This window comes from Budorcas taxicolor, chromosome 7 (assembly GCF_023091745.1).
Source record: "Budorcas taxicolor isolate Tak-1 chromosome 7, Takin1.1, whole genome shotgun sequence".
Classification (NCBI taxonomy): Eukaryota; Metazoa; Chordata; class Mammalia; order Artiodactyla; family Bovidae; genus Budorcas; species Budorcas taxicolor.
Genome location: NC_068916.1, coordinates 89,925,319 through 89,945,982, shown reverse-complemented (window position 1 = coordinate 89,945,982; position 20,664 = coordinate 89,925,319). Strand labels below are relative to the sequence as shown.

Here is a 20,664-nt window from a genome sequence, read left to right as displayed (position 1 = left end):
AGACTTAATAGGGAACTGCTTGACCATCATTGTTATTTCACTCTCAGCTGATCTAATTTTTATACACAAACCCAGTCCAAATATATGCATGTGCCCTAAATAGCTGCCATCTGTAAAGTTTATAAACATCAATACTGCTGAAAAAGAAACATGTTTTTGTAGTTACTTAGGTGTTGTCAAAATGAAGGAGGGTAAAGATTTTATATCTTTCTATTTGTATAACCAGCAAGTTAGATGGAGAAGGCAATGGCAACCCACTCCAGTACTCTTGCCTGGAAAATCCCATGGATGGAGGAGCCTGGTGGGCTGCAGTTCATGGGGTCGCTAAGAGTTGGACACGACTGAGCGACTTTACTTTCACTTTTCACTTTCATGCCTTGGAGAAGGAAATGGCAACCCACTCCAGTGTTCTTGCCTGGAGAATCCCAGGGATGGGGGAGCCTGGTGGGCTGCCGTCTATGGGGTCACACAGAGTCGGACACGACTGAAGTGACTTAGCAGCAGCAGCAGCAATATTTAAGGTGTTAAAAAAATTTAACACAATCTTTACTACTTTGATCTAACACTCTGCGTGATGTTTTGTGCATATGAATTCACCTCTGTGGATGCTTGACTCCTTTATGTTGAGACCCCACGCCTTGTGTTCACTACGACACATGCGTGCTGTAACCCAACCGTGAGGCTTACCTGCAAGCTGTTGAAAATGATGAACAGAACCAACATCCAGAAGTGTCTGTAAGCCATGTGCAGGCCTCCCCAAAGCCATGTCATTGAAATCAGGGCAAAGAGATACAAAACCAGTGGAATTTCTAGACACCATAAAAGAAAAAGAATTTTTGAACTTGAGAATACGTCATAATCATACATGTATACAAAATTATTTTTAGCTCCTTTCTGGAGATACCCTCTGTGCCCAAGTACTTGTTTTGCCAGAACAACCTTGGAAATCTCATTCTTAGGGATTCCAGAGAAGAGGAGGGAACATTGCTGAGTCTACATTCCTTCTGTTCTCTCTCTGCCCTCCAAGGCTGGAGAAGGATGAGACCTGTTCCTCTCCTAGACTACCACCTGCTGGCCTGTTCAGGAAGCGCTGGAGATGCACTCACATTTCGATCCCAGGAAAGGCCCGGTATATAAACCTGCTTTTTACTTTGGAAAATTTACAAGCGTTCTCTATCAGAAAATGGCAGGCAGCAATGTGCTTCCAAAATTACAGCAGCCTAGTCTAACATTTTGAAACATTAATGAACTTGTTTGTATGTAATGGAAACATATGTATTCATACCTTTTTTTCTGACTGAGTGGACACCAAGCTCTACAGCTGTGGTTAAGAGCAAAGATGAAGAGACTGATTCACTACTGTCAAGAGTAAGTTTATTCTACCATTATTTTATCATGAAATTTGTTTTGACAGTTCCCAGAACAGATTTCTTGCGGGCCAAAGGACTTCATTACCCTTTCTACTTTATCTCTGATATTTTGGATTTAGAATAATAATCTTAAAAGAAGAGATAGTAATATGTAAATGGCAAGCCATATAAGATTTGGAAAGTGAATCAGATCTTGTTGTTTTAGTCTAAGTCATGTCTAACTGCTCTGCAACCCTATGGACTACAGCCCACCAGGCTCCTCTGTCCATGGGATTTTCCAGGCAAGAACGCTGGAATGTGTTGCTACTTCCTTCTCCAGGGGATCTTCCCGACCCAGGAATCGAAACTACATCTCCTGCTTGGCAGGCAGATTCTTTACCACTGACCTTACCTGGGAAGTCTGTCTTGTAGAGCATCCTTAAATTTGAGTTTGATGTTTTCTCATGATTTAGATTATAAACTTAGCCAGAAATCACAGAAGTGATGCTGGGTTCTTTTTACAGCATTCTATTGGTTTCCACAAGAATTCAATTTGTCCTATTATTTAGGCTGTTTGTTTTGGCCACTTGATTAAGGTAGTGGCTGCATGAGTCCTCCACGACAGAGTTAGTCCTTTTTCCTTCGTAATTAGTATGTATCTTGTATGGCATTACTTAGGAACTAGGTAAATATTCTTTCACTAATCGAATATTTGATTTATTCATTCATTTATTTTTGTCATATAGATTCTCAATGTAATGGGTTATGGTATACTTTGTTGTTTAGTTGCTAAGTCGTGTCTGACTCGAGACTCCTTGGATTGTAGCCCTTATACTGCTACCTGTTTATTTTGATGTTCAAATTGTCCTAAGTCTGATTAATGGGAGCCCCTTCAAGATGGTTTCTGTGACTTCTGTTAGGTCATCGTTCTGGGAGCATTTCCTTGCTTCTGACCCAACAAGACATTTCAAGTTCATGTCATACTTCCCCTGCCACAGTCCTGGTTTCTTTTGGGGTAGAAGGGTGTTTAGAAACCAAGGTCCAGGGCGGCATACGGTCTGTGGCATTGGATTACTGCTGTTCCTAAGGCCTCTCAGAGCTAGAGCATACATGTCTGTGCGTATGCATGCACGCACGTGTGTACACACACACACATCCCTATATCTATATCTATCTCTGTATAATGAAAAACATCCTTTTATACCAATACTTCCAATTCCAATCCAATGCCACAATGTTAATTGTAATTTTCTCTTTCTCTGTATTTTAATTTCCTTCTCTGTTGGTATTTCTCATTATTCCTAAAATATTTGCCTATTTGATCAGCTCGAGTTGATTGCAACCAATCTCCCACTGCTATCGTCTGTCCCTGGCACAGATGGCCCCCCAAAGCCACTCAAGTTCTCATGAGCCTTGTGAGTACACCCCACCCTTCACACGGATGCCCCCTCACAATGATGGGGCTGGGACACTCCATCCTGGACACCTTCCAGTGGATGCATACCTTGCTCTATACAGACTAATGGCATTAGAATAGTTCTGGAAGCGAGAAGAAAAAGCAGGGAAGAACGAACATGAGCATTTTTTTTTTTTTTTTGAGAAGGAGACCATGATGACATCTTGTGAGATATTCTTTTCACAGAAAAAATGTCAATTGTCTGAGTTATTACCACTACACAGAACAAATAAGAATAATATAACACAACATAATTTGCAGATGAATAGTCCTTTTGTCATTAATACCTTACCATAGGACAGGAGTGAATATATTAAGGTTTATTTAGCCTTTTTTTTTAAAATTTATTTTTGCTTAATGAAGTCATACAATTTGGTAAAGGCCATTTGTGCTTCTTACAAGATACCCTAATATTTAGGAAACTGCCTAAGCTGTGCTTATAAAAGTTTTCAAAGGTTAGGTATTAGTCTGGCAATTGCCTTCTTTGCTCTCACTGTGCAGCTACAAGATTCTATTTATGGCTCTGTGCACAGTACAAGAGGACATGCATATTTTGCATGAACAGCAACAAACCAAATTTTCAAAATCTGGCCTGCATGTTCGTGTGAGCGCCGAGAGCCAGACGAGCGCTGAGTGCTGATAAAGCTCAGTGCACAAGCCAAAAGCATACCGGGGCTGGCGAGAAACAACCAGAGCTCATGTTTTTCTGGAACTCTGCAGAAAAGTGTGGTAGCTTGGCACCCCAGATCAGAAACTGCACGGAAAGAAAGCCAGTCGTAAATAACTCAGCATACCGAACAGAAGACCCTTGCCTGCTTTTCCGGCAGTGTAACAATGATTCAGACCTGATTTCAGCTGGAAGAAACATATCCAGAGGGAAATCTGGATTCTGTGGGCCTGAAGTTTATAAAACTCTGAAAAGTTTCTTTCAGAAACAAAAATTTCCAAAGCATAGTTAGATAGAAGATCTTGGAAGAGCCCCTAAAATGTATGCTTCATCAGCTTTATGGTTAACCTAAAGGAGGTACCTTTCACCTTTCTGGGGTCAAGAGAAGTGTGTTGTGTTAGTCACTCAGCTGTGTCTGACTCTTTGCGATCCCAGGGACTATAGCCTACCAGGCTCCTCTGTCCATGGGATTCTCCACGCGAGAATACTGGAGTGGATTGCCATTTCCTTCTCCAGGGGATCTTCCCGACCCAGGAATCGAACCTGTGTCTCCTGCATTAGTAGGACGGTTCTTTGCCACACGCACCACCTGGGAAGTCCATGGGGTCAAGAGTAACAGTGATCAAAAGAAGGGGTGTAAGAGTGGGAGATGGTAATGAAAGTGGAAGAGGCACGCTTCTTCTGTTTAAAAGCTCCTATGAAATCCACTTGGCAAACTCAAAATGAATGCTCTTTTAATGAACAGCATTTAGTTACATATATCCTAAGCTGATACTTCACATTTGGTGAAAGGCTAGTAACTTTTCTGTTGGCTGTTTAAGCCCTGCTTACTGATGTAGCCATTTATAAGAGGCAATGTTAACAAGTTACCTTTAGGAGTGAATTCCTTAACAGAAAACAGAATCATTCCAATGTTCTCAATGAAAGGAAACACTTAAAACACAGTACGGGGCCCATGGAATAATGGTATCTGGATTAAGACTGTTGAGACTTCCCTGGTGGTCCAGAGGCTAAGACTCCATGCTTCCAATGCAGGGGGCGAGGTTCAATCCCCGGTCAGGGATCTAGCTCCCACACGCTGCAACTAAGAGCATGCAGGTCACACCTGAAGATCCTGCGTGCTGCAACTAAAGATCCTACAAGCTGCAGCGAAGACAGAAGATCCCCCATGGCACAACCAAGACCTGGCACAGCCAATAATAAACAAAGAAACAAACATTTTTCTGTAAAAAGACTGTGCTACCCAGAATATATAAACACCCCTGCAACTCAACAGAACCCAAAGAACCCAATTCAAAAATGGGCAACGGACTTAAAGAGATATTTCTCCCTGAAAGATAAGCAAATGGCCACTGAGCACAGGCAAAGACGACCAACATCACTAGTCACTAAGGAAAAGCAAATTAAACCCACAATAAGATACTATGTATACCCACTAAGATGGCTTTTGTCGATAACTAGACTACTACAAGCATTGGCAAAGATGTGGGGAAATTGGAACCTTGGTGCCTCAGTGGTAAGAATGAAATATGGTGCAGCTGCTGTGGAAAATGGTCTGGTGGTACTTCAAAACGTTAAAAATACAATTACTATACAGTCTAGAAATTTCACTCCTAGGTACATGCTCAAAATAACTGAAAACAAGGACTCAGAGATTTACACTAGTATTCCTGGCATCACCATTCATACTATCCTAAAGGTGGAGACCACCCAAAAGTCCCTCAACAGATGAACAGATAAACAAAACGTGATATGTACAAGCAGTGAAATATTGCTCAGCCTTAAAAAGGGGTGAAATTCTGACGTATGCTACAACGTGAATGAACCATGAAAACATGTTAAGTAAAATGAGTCAGACACAAAAGTACAAATACTGTAAGATTCCACTTACACAAAGTGCCTAGAATAGACAAATTCAGAAACAAAGCAAAGAACAGAGGTTACCCGGAGCTGGGGCGGGGTGGGGGTGGGGGGATGAGGGCGTTATTGCTTAATGGGTACAGAGTTTATGTTTGGGATGATGAAAAGTTCTGAAATAGACAGTGGTGATGGCTGCACAGCGCTGCGAATGCACTCATCGCTACTGAACTGTACACGTAGAAACAGAATGGTAACTTTTAAGCCATGCATATTTTACTATTATTTTTTGAAAGCTATACTATTAATAAAAACAAGACAAGCTTGTGTCAAGATAAAGTTCCACAATGAGGGAGAGAAAAAAAAATAAATCCTTGAAATCCTTACATTAGCAAGAATCACTAATGTGAAAAACAAAGCCATCTGAAAAGATTTTAGTCAAAGAAGTTACTGGTGGAAAGTAAAAAAACAAACAAAAATATTCAGCCCGTGCATTTGCCATTTAGTACTACTATCATTAGAAAAGTCTGCTTATGGGAGTTAGTAGCTTCCACTGAGAATACACAAAATCTCTTTATTTTTTAGTGTAAAATATGATTCCAATGAATTTCATTGCCATTTTTAAAGAAAGTATGGTGCTGAATTATCTCTTTTCTTTGTAATTGCAGCCTTGGCTTTATTGCTATGCACCAGTGACAATTATGGCTTTATTATGGAAATCACACCTCATTTACATGAAGCTGAAATTTATTCTGTGTTTACAATCTTCTAAAGTACTTGCTTTAATTTTACCTCACTGACCTTCTGATTCTAACAATTTGGATGTGCTACTAAAACAAACTCATCAATGTAAAACAAGGAAGACAACTGTGAAATAATGTAGGCTTAAGATATTTATGAGTCTATTTCCAACAATAAGCACGCATCATTTTTAAATTAGAAAAAGAGGTAATCGAAAAGAAGGCATCAAAAGGTCTTATTTCTAAAATATGGGCCTTTATTCTGAAATGAACAGATACTTGAAGGCCAAGAAATTTCATCGATCTGATCCACTCCCTGGTGACAAAATATTAAAGTGCGCTCTTGAGCTTTCTTAACAAGGGTAAAGACACAATGTACAGTCACCCACCAGTGTTTTTAGCAAATCAACCTCACGTCATAGAAGGTAACAGGGCACATTCTTCACAAAGCTGCCAAGTCAGCATTAGGATACTGTGGCTGGAACAGACAACAGACTTGCAGATCGGATTTGTAAACTGTCCAAAGAAATGCTCCCTACTTCATTTGGGTAGTTTGTATTCCTCATCTTCGGTCACTAGTCCTATACTCGGTTCTGTTTTAGAATTTCCTTCGTACTTCAACACATTCCCAGAAGAGCTCTTGAGAACCCACCTGGACAACAGGGAATCCACTCTAAGCCTCCTGGCCATAGTCTCCAGACACAGCGGCACATGTTTGTTGCAGCAGGCTAGACCCTGTGCATGTCAACTCAATGACATGCCAGGTTCTTCACTTTAGCCATCCTGACCAAATTCATCATCTCCAGTGAAATATGAAGATCACACAGATTGGAGGGTTGCTTTTAATGTGCACACTCACATTTAAACTGTCATTCAAAAGTTCCTGATGAACCTTTATTGAAAATGAACCTCTCCATGTCTGCTATTCCCCTGTCACCTTTGATATTTCCTATTCTCTCCTACCTTATTCTACTCCATTCCAATCCATCCCATCCCATCCCATCCCATCGCATCCCATCCCATCCCATCTCATCCCACTTCACTCCAAAATGCTGCAAGGAGACTCACCAGTGTATCGTGACCCACAACGTGTAAATCTTTGCTCTAAAAGATAGTTCAAGAAGCTAGTAGGCTATCTTAGACATAAAGTAGGCACAGTAAACATAACTATCATGGGACACCGACTGCTATCATGTTCTGATATGGATTTACCCTGATCTTTCCTGGGATGTGAAGGAGGCAAGACTAATTTGGAGGGCCCTGCACAGGTAATATATTGACTCTGCAGGCAGAAAGTCAATACTGGCATATTTTCCAGGTATAAGAGAAATGTTAAAAAATTCTCAAAGGAGTCTCAAGTCTGCTGGGAACCTAAACAGCAGTACTTTGTCAGTGGGTGATTTTGGGCTCTCCTGGATGTTAGAAGACAGTTGAGTGTCAGGCCTACTTTGAAGGTGATTTATTGGGATTGAATAAAAATGGTACAAACCTAGAATTATGGTCTCGCCTTGCAAAAGCTATATATAATTTTCAATTTGCAGGCTATAATTTTGAATCTAAGGAGAATAATCAAGTTAGATGAGACATACCCACATGGACCTTGCAAGCACTGTTATTAGAGTAATTCCATTGGAACCATGTACTTCAAAGTTGCCAGATAATATTCTACTGGGTTGGGGGGGGGGGTGGTCAAATAGGTCTGTGATTCTTAAGGAAAAGGTGAAGCGACCTGTTTTTTTTTTTCCCTTGTGAGAAAAATGTCTTACAACTATGGGAAAGAGAAATATCATTTGGTTTCACAGCCAACATAGCAACTTTCTACACACTTCATAAATGTTTCATAAAATGACATTATGACCAATGTTTTTAGAAGATCAGAGTTCTAAAACAAACATGAAGTCAGCCAATCAACAATCGAAGACTGGCTTAACCTAGTTTTCTAACTACATTACCAGTTACTTAGCCATGAAGGAGTTCAAAACAGTCATCTCCAGGCATGCTCAGGCACCTAAGAGCAATTCCCAACACACTTGGCTTTCATAATACAATGAAAATGTACAATGTATCTTTCAACCTGCTACATCTATATTTTAAATCTTATTAGATGGTCTCATAATTTGAGGAATTAGGTTACTGTGTATTTGGCCATGACTAGTGAGAAGGCAATGGCACCCCACTCCAGTACTTTTGCCTGGAAAATCCCATGGATGGAGGAGCCTGGTGGGCTGCAGTCCATGGGGTCACTAAGAGTGGGACACGACTGAGTGACTTCACTTTCACTTTTCACTTTCATGCCTTGGAGAAGGAAATGGCAACCCACTCCAGTGTTCTTGCCTGGAGAATCCCAGGGATGGGGGAGCCTGGTGGGCTGCCATCTATGGGGTCACACAGAGTTGGGCACGACTGAAGCGACCTAGCAGCAGTAGCAGTGAAAAAGTTGGCTTAAAGCTCAACATTCAGAAAACTAAGATCATGGCATCTGGTCCCATCACTTCATGGGAAATAGATGGGGAAACAGTGGGAACAGTGTCAAATTTTATTTTGGGGGGCTCCAAAATCACTGCAGATGGTGACTGCAGCCATGAAATTAAAAGACACTTACTCTTTGGAGGTGAGAGTTGGACTGTGAAGAAAGCTGAGCGCTGAAGAATTGATGCTTTTCAACTGTGGGGTTGGAGAAGACTCCTGAGAGTCCCTTGGCAACCAGTCCATCCTAAAGGAGATCAGTCCTGGGTGTTCTTTGGAAGGACTGATGCTAAAGCTGAAACGCCAATACTTTGGCCACCTCATGCGAAGAATTGACTCATTGGAAAAGACTCTGATGTTGGGAGGGATTGAGGGCAGGAGGAGAAGGGGACAACAGAGGATGAGGTGCCTGGATGGCATCACCGACTCAATGGATTTGAGTTTGAGTGAACTCCGGGAGTTGGTGATGGACAGGGAGGCCTGGCGTGCTGCAATTCGCGAAGAGTCGGACATGACTGAGTGACTGAACTGAACTGAACTACTCCTTGGAAGGAAAGTTATGACCAACCTAGATAGCATATTCAAAAGTAGAGACATTACTTTGTCAACAAAGGTCTGTCTAGTCAAAGCTATGGTTTTTCCAGTGGTCATATATGGATGTGAGAGTTGGACTGTGAAGAAAGCTGAGCACTGAAGAATCGATGCTTTTCAACTGTGGGGTTGGAGAAGACTCTTGAGAGTCCCTTGGACTGCAAGGAGATCCAACCAGTCCATTCTAAAGGAAATCAGTCCTGGGTGTTCACTGGAAGGACTGATGCTAAAGCTGAAACTCCAATACTTTGGCCACCTCATGCAAAGAGTTGACTCATTGGAAAAGACTCTGATGCTGGGAGGGATTGGGGGCAGGAGGAGAAGGGGATGACAGAGGACGAGAAGGCTGGATGGCATCACTGATTCGATGGACATGAGTTTGAGTGAATTCCGGGAGTTGGTGATGGACAGGGAGGCCTGGCGTGCTGCGATTTATGGGGTTGCAAAGAGTCGGACACACCTGAGAGACTGAACTGAGCTGAGCCAGTTATGTTTAAAGATAATTTCATAGTACATCACAGGGCTGTCATTACAATTTAATAGGCTCTAATTCAACACTGAAATCTTGAGTCAATTCTGACACAATGTCTCAGAAAAATTAACACTAAAAATAACTCTATGTGCTCAAGAAAATATTTTTACAGTGTGTTAAATATGTCAGTTCCCAGAACTGTTTCCTAGTAGAGACCCCTGATCTGATTAAATGCCAGCTGACCTCAATATTTCCTTTCTTTAATTTGGGTCTCTAGCCCTCACACTACAAAACTGTAACACTGAGTAAAATGTTCATTTTATTTCCTTTGCCACGTCACTATTCTAAAAAGTCCACTTGAATGAAATCTTTTGGTTCCTGTCAACATGATTCACTGCATCTCTTCTTCCAGCAGATATTCTGGTATCAGATTATCAGGGCATAGTCTGATCTTAAAAACATAGCTAGGTATTTCTCAAAAGCTTTGGGGATATTATTTACTGTCTATTGTTAAATAACTATACCTGTAAATATAGAAAACTAATACGAAACCCACAGAGAGAGCTGTTTTCAAGAATATATAATAACAGCCCATAAAGTGGTGTAATACCTGTGTTATATAAAGGCTTATCATTGTCTATTTAAATAATGGCACAGTACCCAGAGGTGTGCCAGGAATGTCTATGCTGATGAAAATGATCTAATATTTTATTGCTCATTCTTACTAACAACCTTGGATCAAGCCCTTACAGGGAAAGAGAAACCATTGTGCTAAGAAAGAAAGGCAATCTGCTGGGTGAATGGCCATGTGCGTGATCTAGGGAGAAGGAGGCTGTCCCAAAAAAGCCATCTACATTGACAACATTTATATGTTGGTGGCCAAAGTAATCTTACCAATGTGACTTGGATCTAATGACAAGCTTTAAAATTTTCTTTCTGTATTTGCTTGTCAATGTCATATGTAGATCTGAAAATGTGTAAGATTTTAAATCTAACTCTTTCTCCTCTTTCATGTGGAAATTAACATTGTTAATGGTTAGATGGTTTCAGCTATTAGTATTTCAGGTGTCAGCTATTAGTAGTAAATACAGGGTAGATATTAGAGCTTATTTTCACCTCAGGCTCAAAACTATGTTTCCACTTTTTTCTTCCCTTTTTCTTTCCTTCTTTCCTCCCTCTCTCCTTCCTTCCTTCCTTTCCAAGCCTCTGACATGGAGCTACTCACTCATTATTATTATTAGTAGTAGTATTACTGTTACTATTCAATTTCATCTTTAATAGGTTAGACAGATCCTTCTACATTTTTCATTTGTTACTTTTTTAAAAAAAAAATCAAGTGAAGTTTATTCTGTTACAAAGTTTGTGAGTCACATTTGAAAAATAAAAATTTTTTTCATGGTGGCATATAACCATAGATTGTGTTTACTTGCAAAGACTCTGGCATTAGTGGGGAGAATGCTGGAGAGAGGAAAATCACCTTACTTCTTCGAAATCATCTAATTAAATGTGTAAGTATCAACAATTGCTCATTTCAATTACTTGTTGATTTACAACCACATCGATTTACAATGTCTTATGAAACTGTACCATAGAGCTTTAAATTGCTCTTCAACATTTTTAGTGTTTCCCATGACCCAATTTCTACTTCTTTCTTGAAGCTGATGCATCCTAATTATAAATCATATCATTTTGCTTTCCTGAAGGTAATTTACACTAAATTTTATAATTTCCTCTGTCAAATTCCATTAAAAGAAAAGATATGTTTTGAACAAGGGCCCTGAGCCAAATACATTTTTTTTAAAAGCATGCACTGAAGTTGACTGAATGTGATTTATTCTAAAAGAGGCAGAATAGTAGAGAGGTTATGAGCACGGTCTCTGGGGCCAGATTACTTGAGGTCCATTTACTAGCTGTGTGACCTTGGTGAGTTACTTGACTGCTCTGATGCACAATTTCCTCATCTGTACAATAAAGATAACATTAGTACCTCCTAAATATGCTTTATTGAAGTCAGTGAGGATTTAATGACTGAAATGCAAAATACTTTACATAAACTTTGGCGATTGCTTATTAAAAAAATATAGATATAAATATACATATATATTTTTAAGATTCAAAAGTGTATTAGATAAAATGTGACAGGTAAAAGGATGAATTACATATGGATCTTCTTTCAAATATATATATACATATATATACACACATACATATATACATGTATACACACATATACATACATACACATATACATATACATATATATACATATACATATATATATATATATATATATATATATATATATATATATAACAGATGGTAAGGAATCCACCTGCAATTGCAGGAGACCCGGGTTTGATCCCTGGGTTGGGAAGATATACTGGAGAAGCAAATAGCTACCCACTCCAGTATTCTTGTCTGGAGAATTCCATGGGGGGGGTGGATACACATACATACACACACACACACACACACACACACACACACACACACTATAATAAAAGGTAGAAGATACATATTAGAAGAGAGGGATCAGGTTACATAAAAATTCAGGGAAAGCAGCAGTTACTTCCCATAGATGGTATCAGCAGGGCTTTTGTGAGGAAGAAGGAATTTCAACTGGAATTTAAAGATGAGCTATGTCTGAACATGTGGATTTTGAGCTTAAGGTAGGAAAGAAAGGCAAAAACGCAAGGGCATAAATTAGTGTAAAATATCCCTTCTGACTTGCATGATAAGTCCAGGAAGGGTAATAGTGAGAAGAATGAGGTCATGAAGGGATTGTGCAGACCAGGTTAAGCAACACAGAATGATTTTACAGGAAATGGAGAGGCATTTAAAATTTCTGAGAAGATGAGTGTCCAATCAGAAGAGAAATCTCCTTAATCTCACGGGAAAGTAAACAGATTGGTGGACAGAAAGCTGGAGGCAGGGATACCAGCCAGGAAATCACGGCAGTGGTCCAAGTGAGACATGATGAAGACCTGGGGCAAGAACATGGTGAAGGACTGACTCCCACAATAGAAACAAGGGGATGGACACAAAGATATGGTAAAGAATCTAAAGGTGAAGTACCCCCGAATCAGAAAACAAGGAGGAACTTTAAAAATCATACAGATATTGGGACTTCATCCCTGGAGACTCCAACACATTGAGGCGGTAAAGAGACTCATCAAACCATGATTAGTGAAAGAGCGATTTTGATGATCAGTTTTGACAACTTCTGACCTGAAAGTCTACGGCTATCAAGTAAAAAAAAAAAAAAATTACACTGGCTTCAAAATTAGGAAAATGAGAAAAGGATTAAGAGGAAGAATAGAAGGAACAGGGAGAAACAATAACAGAGATCAGAGAAACTGGGGCAGGCAAGTCGTGGACAAGTTTTGTTCTTCTGAGAACAATCTCTTATTCCCGGGAAGAGGACAGAAAAGAAGGTGAGAAAACAAGTTGAGCTCAAGTGGATAGATTTGAAAATTACCACTGTGATGTGAAAAAGGCAAAGGCAATCCCTGAAAAACACATCTCTTCCAGAGTTATGAGTCACACAAAGAATGAGTCATGGCCTGGGATTTACAGGAAAATAAAAAAGAAGAGAGTATTATGAAAACCAGGGGAGGCAGACTATTCAAGGAAGGGAAGTTACCAGTACAGCTTATGCAGAAGAGTTTTTAAGGACAAGGACATGAGAGGTCAGCAGATTTGGTGTTCAAGGTTATGGGTGATGACTCGAAGAGAGCAGCAAGGCTTGGCAGAGAACAGAAGGTGATGACTACAGACAGCTTGCATGGACTCCTCTTCAAGAAGTCTGCTGGTGAACAAGAGAGGCAGGGAGGTAACTTGATGAAGCAGCAGGATAATGAGCATGTTCTTTTAAGCATGAAAAGTGATGCAGGTTTTTAGACGGAGAGGAAAGACCTAGAATAGGGAGATATTTAAGATGCAAGGCAACTGTGGAAAATTTAATGAAAACAAGTTCCAAAAGAAGAAAACTGCACGGCAATTGTTTTACATGGCAATAATTCATTCTCTGGTAAGAATGAATTATTTACGTCCTTACCTAAGTGGGAGGAAAAGTGGCAAAGAAGGGAGAAAACAAAAAGCAGTGTTCAGATAAAGTAAGTAAAAGAACATCAGGTTGTTTTCCTGTCTTTATAGAGAGTGAGAATAGAAGGTGTTAAGTGCAAGACTTATGGGCAATCTGTTTCCTAAAGATTACCTAAGAATCAAGTAAAGATAATCCAAAGGCTCACTGAGAAGCAGAGATGGCTCCGTTAAGGTTACTCAGAATAAATCAGTATCTATTGCAGAGTAGCACTAATTGGCTGGCAAAAAGAGAAGTATGTGACATAAACTAGAATGGTGAACGTTGAAATTGCTTAAGGAGAGAGTCATGTTGGTGAGGAAATCAAGGGAGCTGCTGAAAATATCCTAAAGGGAGGTCACAGTGAAGATAAAGACCAGTAGGAGTGAGAAACTGGGAGAGGTGGGCCGAGGGAGGTGTGAAGAGGGAGAGGGGGACCCAGGAAGGGAGGCCAGCGTGAGAAATGGTAAGCACAGTAATATGAATAGGACAAGGACGATGCAAGCAAAAGAACACAAAATTAAAAATAGGAAAAATCATTAAGCAGGGACATAATGACTTTGAAGTTCAAGATGGACCACAAATACTTTTGATATCCTACTAGTTGGAAGGAGTAGCCTCTTGCAACTGGTTGTAGGAAAGTAATTTGTTTATGAGAGTGCCATCTTGGTTATGATAAGACAAGTCAAAGAGTAATTTTATAAAAGGTTCAGATCAAGTTTGTTATTGCCTGTCGGCCCAATGAAATTCAATCTTCACCTTTGATATGGTGAAGAAAACAACTTTTATAAAAATGTCCTTTTCCTCCATTCAACGTTTTGAGTTTTATAATGCATGAACTATTAAATATAGTGCTGTGATCATAGATATTATACCAGCCATACACTTCTAAAGAAATTTATGATACAACTTTAAATTCCCTAGATTACTTGTCCCCACTCCCTATTTCCCTAGTCCCAACAACTCTATTTTCCTTTATTTCTGGATGTCCTCTTTAATATTGTACCAGTTGACTAAAGTGTGATCAAACAACTACCTAGTGACTATGTATTTTTTAAAGAATTGCATAGACACTGAGTCATAAATTGAAAGTAGCCCAAGAATACTGGAGCATGTAGCCTATCCCGTCTCCAGAGGATCTTCCCAATCTAGGAATCCAACTGGGGTCTCCTGCCTTGCAGGTGGATTCTTTTTTTTTTTTTTTTTTGCAGGTGGATTCTTTACCAACTGAGCTATCAGGGAAGCCCTCTCTAAATAACAAGCCTGGCAAAAATGAATAAATGAAAAAACTTGCAAATAATGAATGGAATTTACACGTTAAATATAGATTAATAAATGTAATTTATACCTTACTTGGAGTTTCACTGATTAGAGAGAACCATGGAGTATCACAAGATTTCCATGTTGATACCAACTGAAGTGCCTCACCGACTAGGTTAGAGGGGAATAGTGTTTTCAATGGCACAGATTTTCTAAGATAGGTGAAGTCGCTCAGTCGTGTCCGACTCTTTGCAACCCTGTGGACTGTAGCCTACCAGCCTCCTCCGTCCATGGGATTCTCCAGGCAAGAATACTGGAGTGGGTTGCCATTTCCTTCTCCAGGGGATCTTCCCAACCCAGGGATCGAACCCAGGTCTCCTGCTTTGGAGGCAGACGCTTTAAAAATTCATTTTCTTTTACTCTTCAGTAGAGTTTTAACATATTCTTTGGCAATAGTCTGAATACAAATTTGAGAGAGATATTTTAAAAAATCAGAACTTGTATTTTCATCAACCAAAAGTTGAATGAAAGATTTCAGTCACCTATTAAAGAAATGAATGTGCTCTTAGATCAAAGCAATAAACATGAATAACTGTTTCATGTAGCTTTCAAAAGAGTAGAAAGTAATGCTTCATTGGTAATTTTCCCAACATAACTAAAGAAGGATTTGAGGCGGGGTGGGGGGGAAGTCCTTTGAAAGAGTGGAGTATGCCAGGAAAATTAAAATGTAAACTTGTAATTAACTTGGAAAAAAACTGCCAAGGAAATGTATGGAAAAACTCAGCCTATATATAAAAATTACAAACAATTGGGAAAGTTTCACTGACCCTCTGGGTCAAGCTGAGGCATGGCAATGGTATGCCTATGTCAATAACAGATGAAGGGCAAAGAATGTGTAATGCACATGAGCAGCAACGCCACTGTGATGCTCTTAGTAACGGCTTTAAATGTGTACCATCATCATATCTTCCACTAACATTCTGCTGAAGCCTATTCATGATGGGTATTAAGAAATTATTTTCAGTTGCATTTCTTCTCCTGCCCAGTCACCATGAATGATGAACTCAGCAAGTGAGACTGAATTCAGTTCCACTATGAAGTCCAGACTGAGCAGACATCATGTCCTTTTTAGACAATAGCACTAATTCAGAATGGCTGTGCCTATGGAGACTTCATGCATGAAAGCAGTAGAATTTCCCTCTTATCCTATAGTCTCAGGACTGCTACTGAATGAATGAATGATGCCGTCAATTTAACCTTTTAAAAGTTCCATGTGGAAGGAGGACAGACAAGAACCAAGAAATATCAGTCTTAAGAGAGCTGTGAGATGACGATAGAAGCAATGTGCTATGAACTGAACTGAGTCTCTATAAAATTTATGTGTTGAAACCCCAACCCTCAATATGATGGTATTTGGAAACAGGAACATAAGGAGTTAATTAAGTCATGAGAGTAGAGTCCTCACAATGGGATTCATGCCCTTACAAGGAGAGACATGGGCCAACTCTCTCCCTTTCTCTTTCCTTCTCTCCCCCAAGTAAGAACATAGCAAGAGAATGGTCATCTGCAGGCCAAGAAGAGGGCTCTTGTTAGGAACCAAATTGGCCAGCACCCAGACTGTGGGACTTCTCAACCTCTATAACTGTGAGGTATAAATATCTACTGTTTAAACCAACCAGTCTATGGCATTTTGTTACGACAACTCGAGTCGATTAATATACACCAGACATAATGATGAAGAAAGGAAGAGAGGCGCATATTTGAAAGACACATAGGGATGATCCAGGACAAAATATTCTGCACCAGTTACACACTGAAAGAGCTGTTATGCTGATCAAAATACCAATGCATACTGCGTGCTCACTATGTTTCAGAGTATACTAAAGACTTAATATGAATTAACATTTAATCCTTGAAACAGCTCTATAAAGTTAAATATTATTATTACGCCTGCACTATATATGCGAATAGTGAGGAAAACTAGGCACATTTCAGTACCATAAAAAGACAAGGCAGTCTTTCTTGGAAATTAGAAGATGAAGAAACAATTTGCTAGCCTGAATCACTTCAAATTCTTCCTGGGGCATGGAGCCTAACAATTCCTTTTATGGAACTGGAGCTCTCTAGGTTTAACTTAACGTTTACGTGTCATTTTTCTCAATGAAAGATTTGACGGCAAAATGGCGAACGGTGAGGCACTGGTGATGGTGGTAAAGAGAGCACTGCAGAATTTAGGAGCCACTTGTGGTTCTAACCCCAACTGCACAATTCAACAGCTTTGCAAATCTGACACCTCTCTAAGCCTCTCGTTTCTTTCATTTTCTTGTCTCACTATACGTGCTTCACAAGATTCTTGTGAAAATTGAGAAAATATACACAAAATGCTTAGCACAGTGTGCTGGTATACCAGCAATTAGTAGCTGTTACGCTGATAATGATGATACCACCAGGGCTAAAGTCCACCCACAGCTGCCACTTACATGCAGTCCAGCCTTTTATTCTCTCCCAATCCTACTACATCCATGCTCTATGCCCTTTATCCACCTTGAAAATAAACTGAAATTGAAGCTTTAGTACTGAAATAGCCTAAACAGAGAACCACCCTTGTGCTCATCAGTTTTAAACAGAGACTAGGTAAAAGGCAGTCCCTGAGGTATAAACATTTGGGAAACTTGAGTTTTGGAAAGACCCAGCTCTGCCACAAATTACAAGTCCCTTTTCTTCTTTGGTTACATGTGGAAATCAGGAGTTCAAACAGAAATGTAAGCTTTCTCGCAATTCTTTGATTTTAATTTTTACTTTTTATCTCAATGTTCTAAGCCTTAGGAAACTAATTCCTGATGTTAAAGTTCTAGGAGATTTTAATGAGCAATATCAAGTCCCCAGTCAATAACAATAATAAAAAAAAACCACAAAGCAATACACATTGAACAACTACATATCATCTTTCACGTTCAAAGAGTCTGATTTGAATCTTTGAAGACTGAGGTCACAGATATAAATCTAAGCAGGGGATGAGCATCCAAAAGGTTTCTTTAAACATTTTGGATTTTCCCCAGCATTACTGATAAAATGTGGGAGACTAAACTGTGCTCACAAAGATTTTTTTAAAGCTCAAGTGGAAGAGATTGTTTATTGTGCAGCGAGGAGTTCTGGGGTTTTCCTTTGGTCCTTAGGTATTGTTTTTTATTTTCTTTTCAGCAATGGAACTGGGAGTAGACTGCAAACAAGCAGTTTTCTGCCAAGGACATGTGAAACCTGTAATATTGGTCATTCTGGATCTGATTTAAGTATGTACTATTACTAGGTAAGATTACTTTTACTTTGCTTCAGTGGAAACCTCAATTTTGGTTTAGGAAAAAAAAGCATATTGTGTTTGTCATTTGTATTTATAAACCATGTAAAATTTAAAAAGACAATGATAGAATTTTACAGTATGTGTTTGAAATGACAGGCAATAAAAATTAAAATAAAACAATGCAATAAAATAAAAATGACAATAAAATTTAAAATGACAACGACATACTTAGAATTCTGATGTGCAAAAAATCAGGACACCAGAACCACAGCGTTTCAGCTATTGATTGCTACATAACAAACTTGGTGGCTTAAAATATTTTACAATCTGGGCCGGGCAGTTTTCTGTTCTGTGTGGTGTCTACTTGGGCTGGATCTGACAAGAAGGCTTCTTCACTCCTATGTCTGGAATCAGAGCTGGGATGCTTGAAACAATGGCGGGCTGATGTGTTAGTTGCTCAGTAATGTCTGACTCTTTGTGATCCCGTGGACTGTATCCCACCAGGTGCCTCTGTCCATGGGGCTTCTCCAGGCAAGAATACTGGAGTGGGTTGCCATGCTCTTCTCCAGAGGATCTTCCCCACCCAGGGATCGAACCCAGGTCTCCCACATTGCAGGTGGATTCTTCACTGTTTGAGCCACCTGGGAAGCCTGGAGGTGGGTTAAATATGCCTATTCATGTGGTCACTCCACACAACTAGCTTGGAGATGCTGATATCATGGTTGTCTCAGAGTAATCAGACTTCTTAAATTGTGGCTGGCTTCCAAGAGAAAGGAAGCTGAAATTTCCTGTCCTCCTAAACACTTGACCCATTATGGGGCAGTATCACTTCCATCAGATTATCTTGGTCTAAGCATGTCTGAGACCCAGGTTTGATCCCTGGGGTGGGAAGATCCCCAAAGAAGGAAATGGCAACCCACTCCAGTATTCTTGCCTGGAGAATTCCATGGACAGAGGGACCTGGTGGGCTATAGCCCACGGGGTTGCAAAGAGTCAGGCACAACTTATCAACAGACACTTTCACCTTCTATGCAAGTCCAAAAAGTTAAAGGGAGGAGAAACAGACTCTACTGCTTTATGTGGGGAGTAGGACACTCATCAGGGGAGGGAAATAACTGATGGTGGCCATCGTTGGAGGACACAGCACAGTGTGTATTGCATTAACTAGGAGCTATTTGGTTCCAAATAGGAAAAGGAGTCCGTCAAGGCTGTATATTGTCACCCTGCTTATTTAACAGGGTACATCATGAGAAATGCTGGGCTGGATGAAGCACAAGCTGGAATCAAGATTGCCGGGAGAAATATCAATAACCTCAGATATGCAGATGACACCACCCTTATGGCAGAAAGTGAAGAACTAAAGAGCCTCTTAGTGAAAGTGAAAAGAGGAGAGTGAAAAAGTTGGCTTAAAGCTCAACATTCAGAAAACGAAGATCACGGCATCCGGTCCCATCACTTCATGGGAAATAGATGGAGAAACAGTGGCTGATTTTATTTTTTGGGGCTCCAAAATCACTGCAGATGATGATTGAAGCCATGAAATTAAAAGACGCTTACTCCTTGGAAGGAAAGTTATGACCAACCTAGATAGCATATTCAAAAGCAGAGACATTACTTTGCCAATAAAGGTCCATCTAGTCAAGGCTATGGTTTTTCCAGTAGTCATGTATGGATGTGAGAGTTGGAGTATAAAGAAACCTGAGTGCCGAAAAATTGATGCTTTGAACTGTGGTGTTGGAGAAGACTCTTGAGAGTCCCTTGTACTGCAAGGAGATCCAACCAGTCCATCCTAAAGGAGATCAGTCCCGAGTGTTCATTGGAGGGACTGATGTTGAAGCTGAAACTCCAATACTTTAGCAACCTGATGCAAAGACCTGACTCATTTGAAAAGACCCTGATGACAGAGGATGAGATGGTTGGATGGCATCACCGACTCAATGGACATGAGTTTGGGTAAGCTTTGGGAGTTGGTGATGGACAGGAAAGCCTGGTGTGCTACAGTCCATGGGGTTGCAAAGAGTCAGACATGACTGATCGACTGAACCGAACTGATATACTCTCCTTCTTTTTCCTTTGGCTTTTAATGAGTTTCCTTGGACTCTTTTAGAAATATTTTAAGATGCCAGGAGAAGACAAGTCACTCATTCTCAGGATATAAGGGATGATACTTCATAATATTATAACTGGGTTTCAGTGATTTTTGTAATAGCAATGGAATCTTGATTTACATTAGTATTAGTAAATATAAAGAAATGGAATCTGAGAAGAAATAGAAGCATTCATTCTCAAATATACTACCACGCAGAGAAGCAGCCATTATTGCACCAGGAGATTCCAGCTACCTCAGATTCGTGTTATACATAGCCAGCTGGATCAAGCCACCTTTACATTTTTACATATCATCCTGAAACATATGTGTGGGATTTT

At 39.9% G+C, this 20,664-nt stretch overlaps 1 protein-coding gene across 1 annotated transcript in view; it reads right to left on the bottom strand.

The window, feature by feature from the left end:
• ADGRV1 (adhesion G protein-coupled receptor V1) overlaps positions 1-20,664 on the bottom strand; it is a 535,827-nt gene that overhangs the window by 69,392 nt on the left and 445,771 nt on the right. Inside the window, exon 87 of the mRNA XM_052643554.1 lies at positions 688-809. Coding sequence (XP_052499514.1) covers positions 688-809 — 122 coding nt within the window. The remainder of the gene's footprint in view (positions 1-687; positions 810-20,664) is intronic.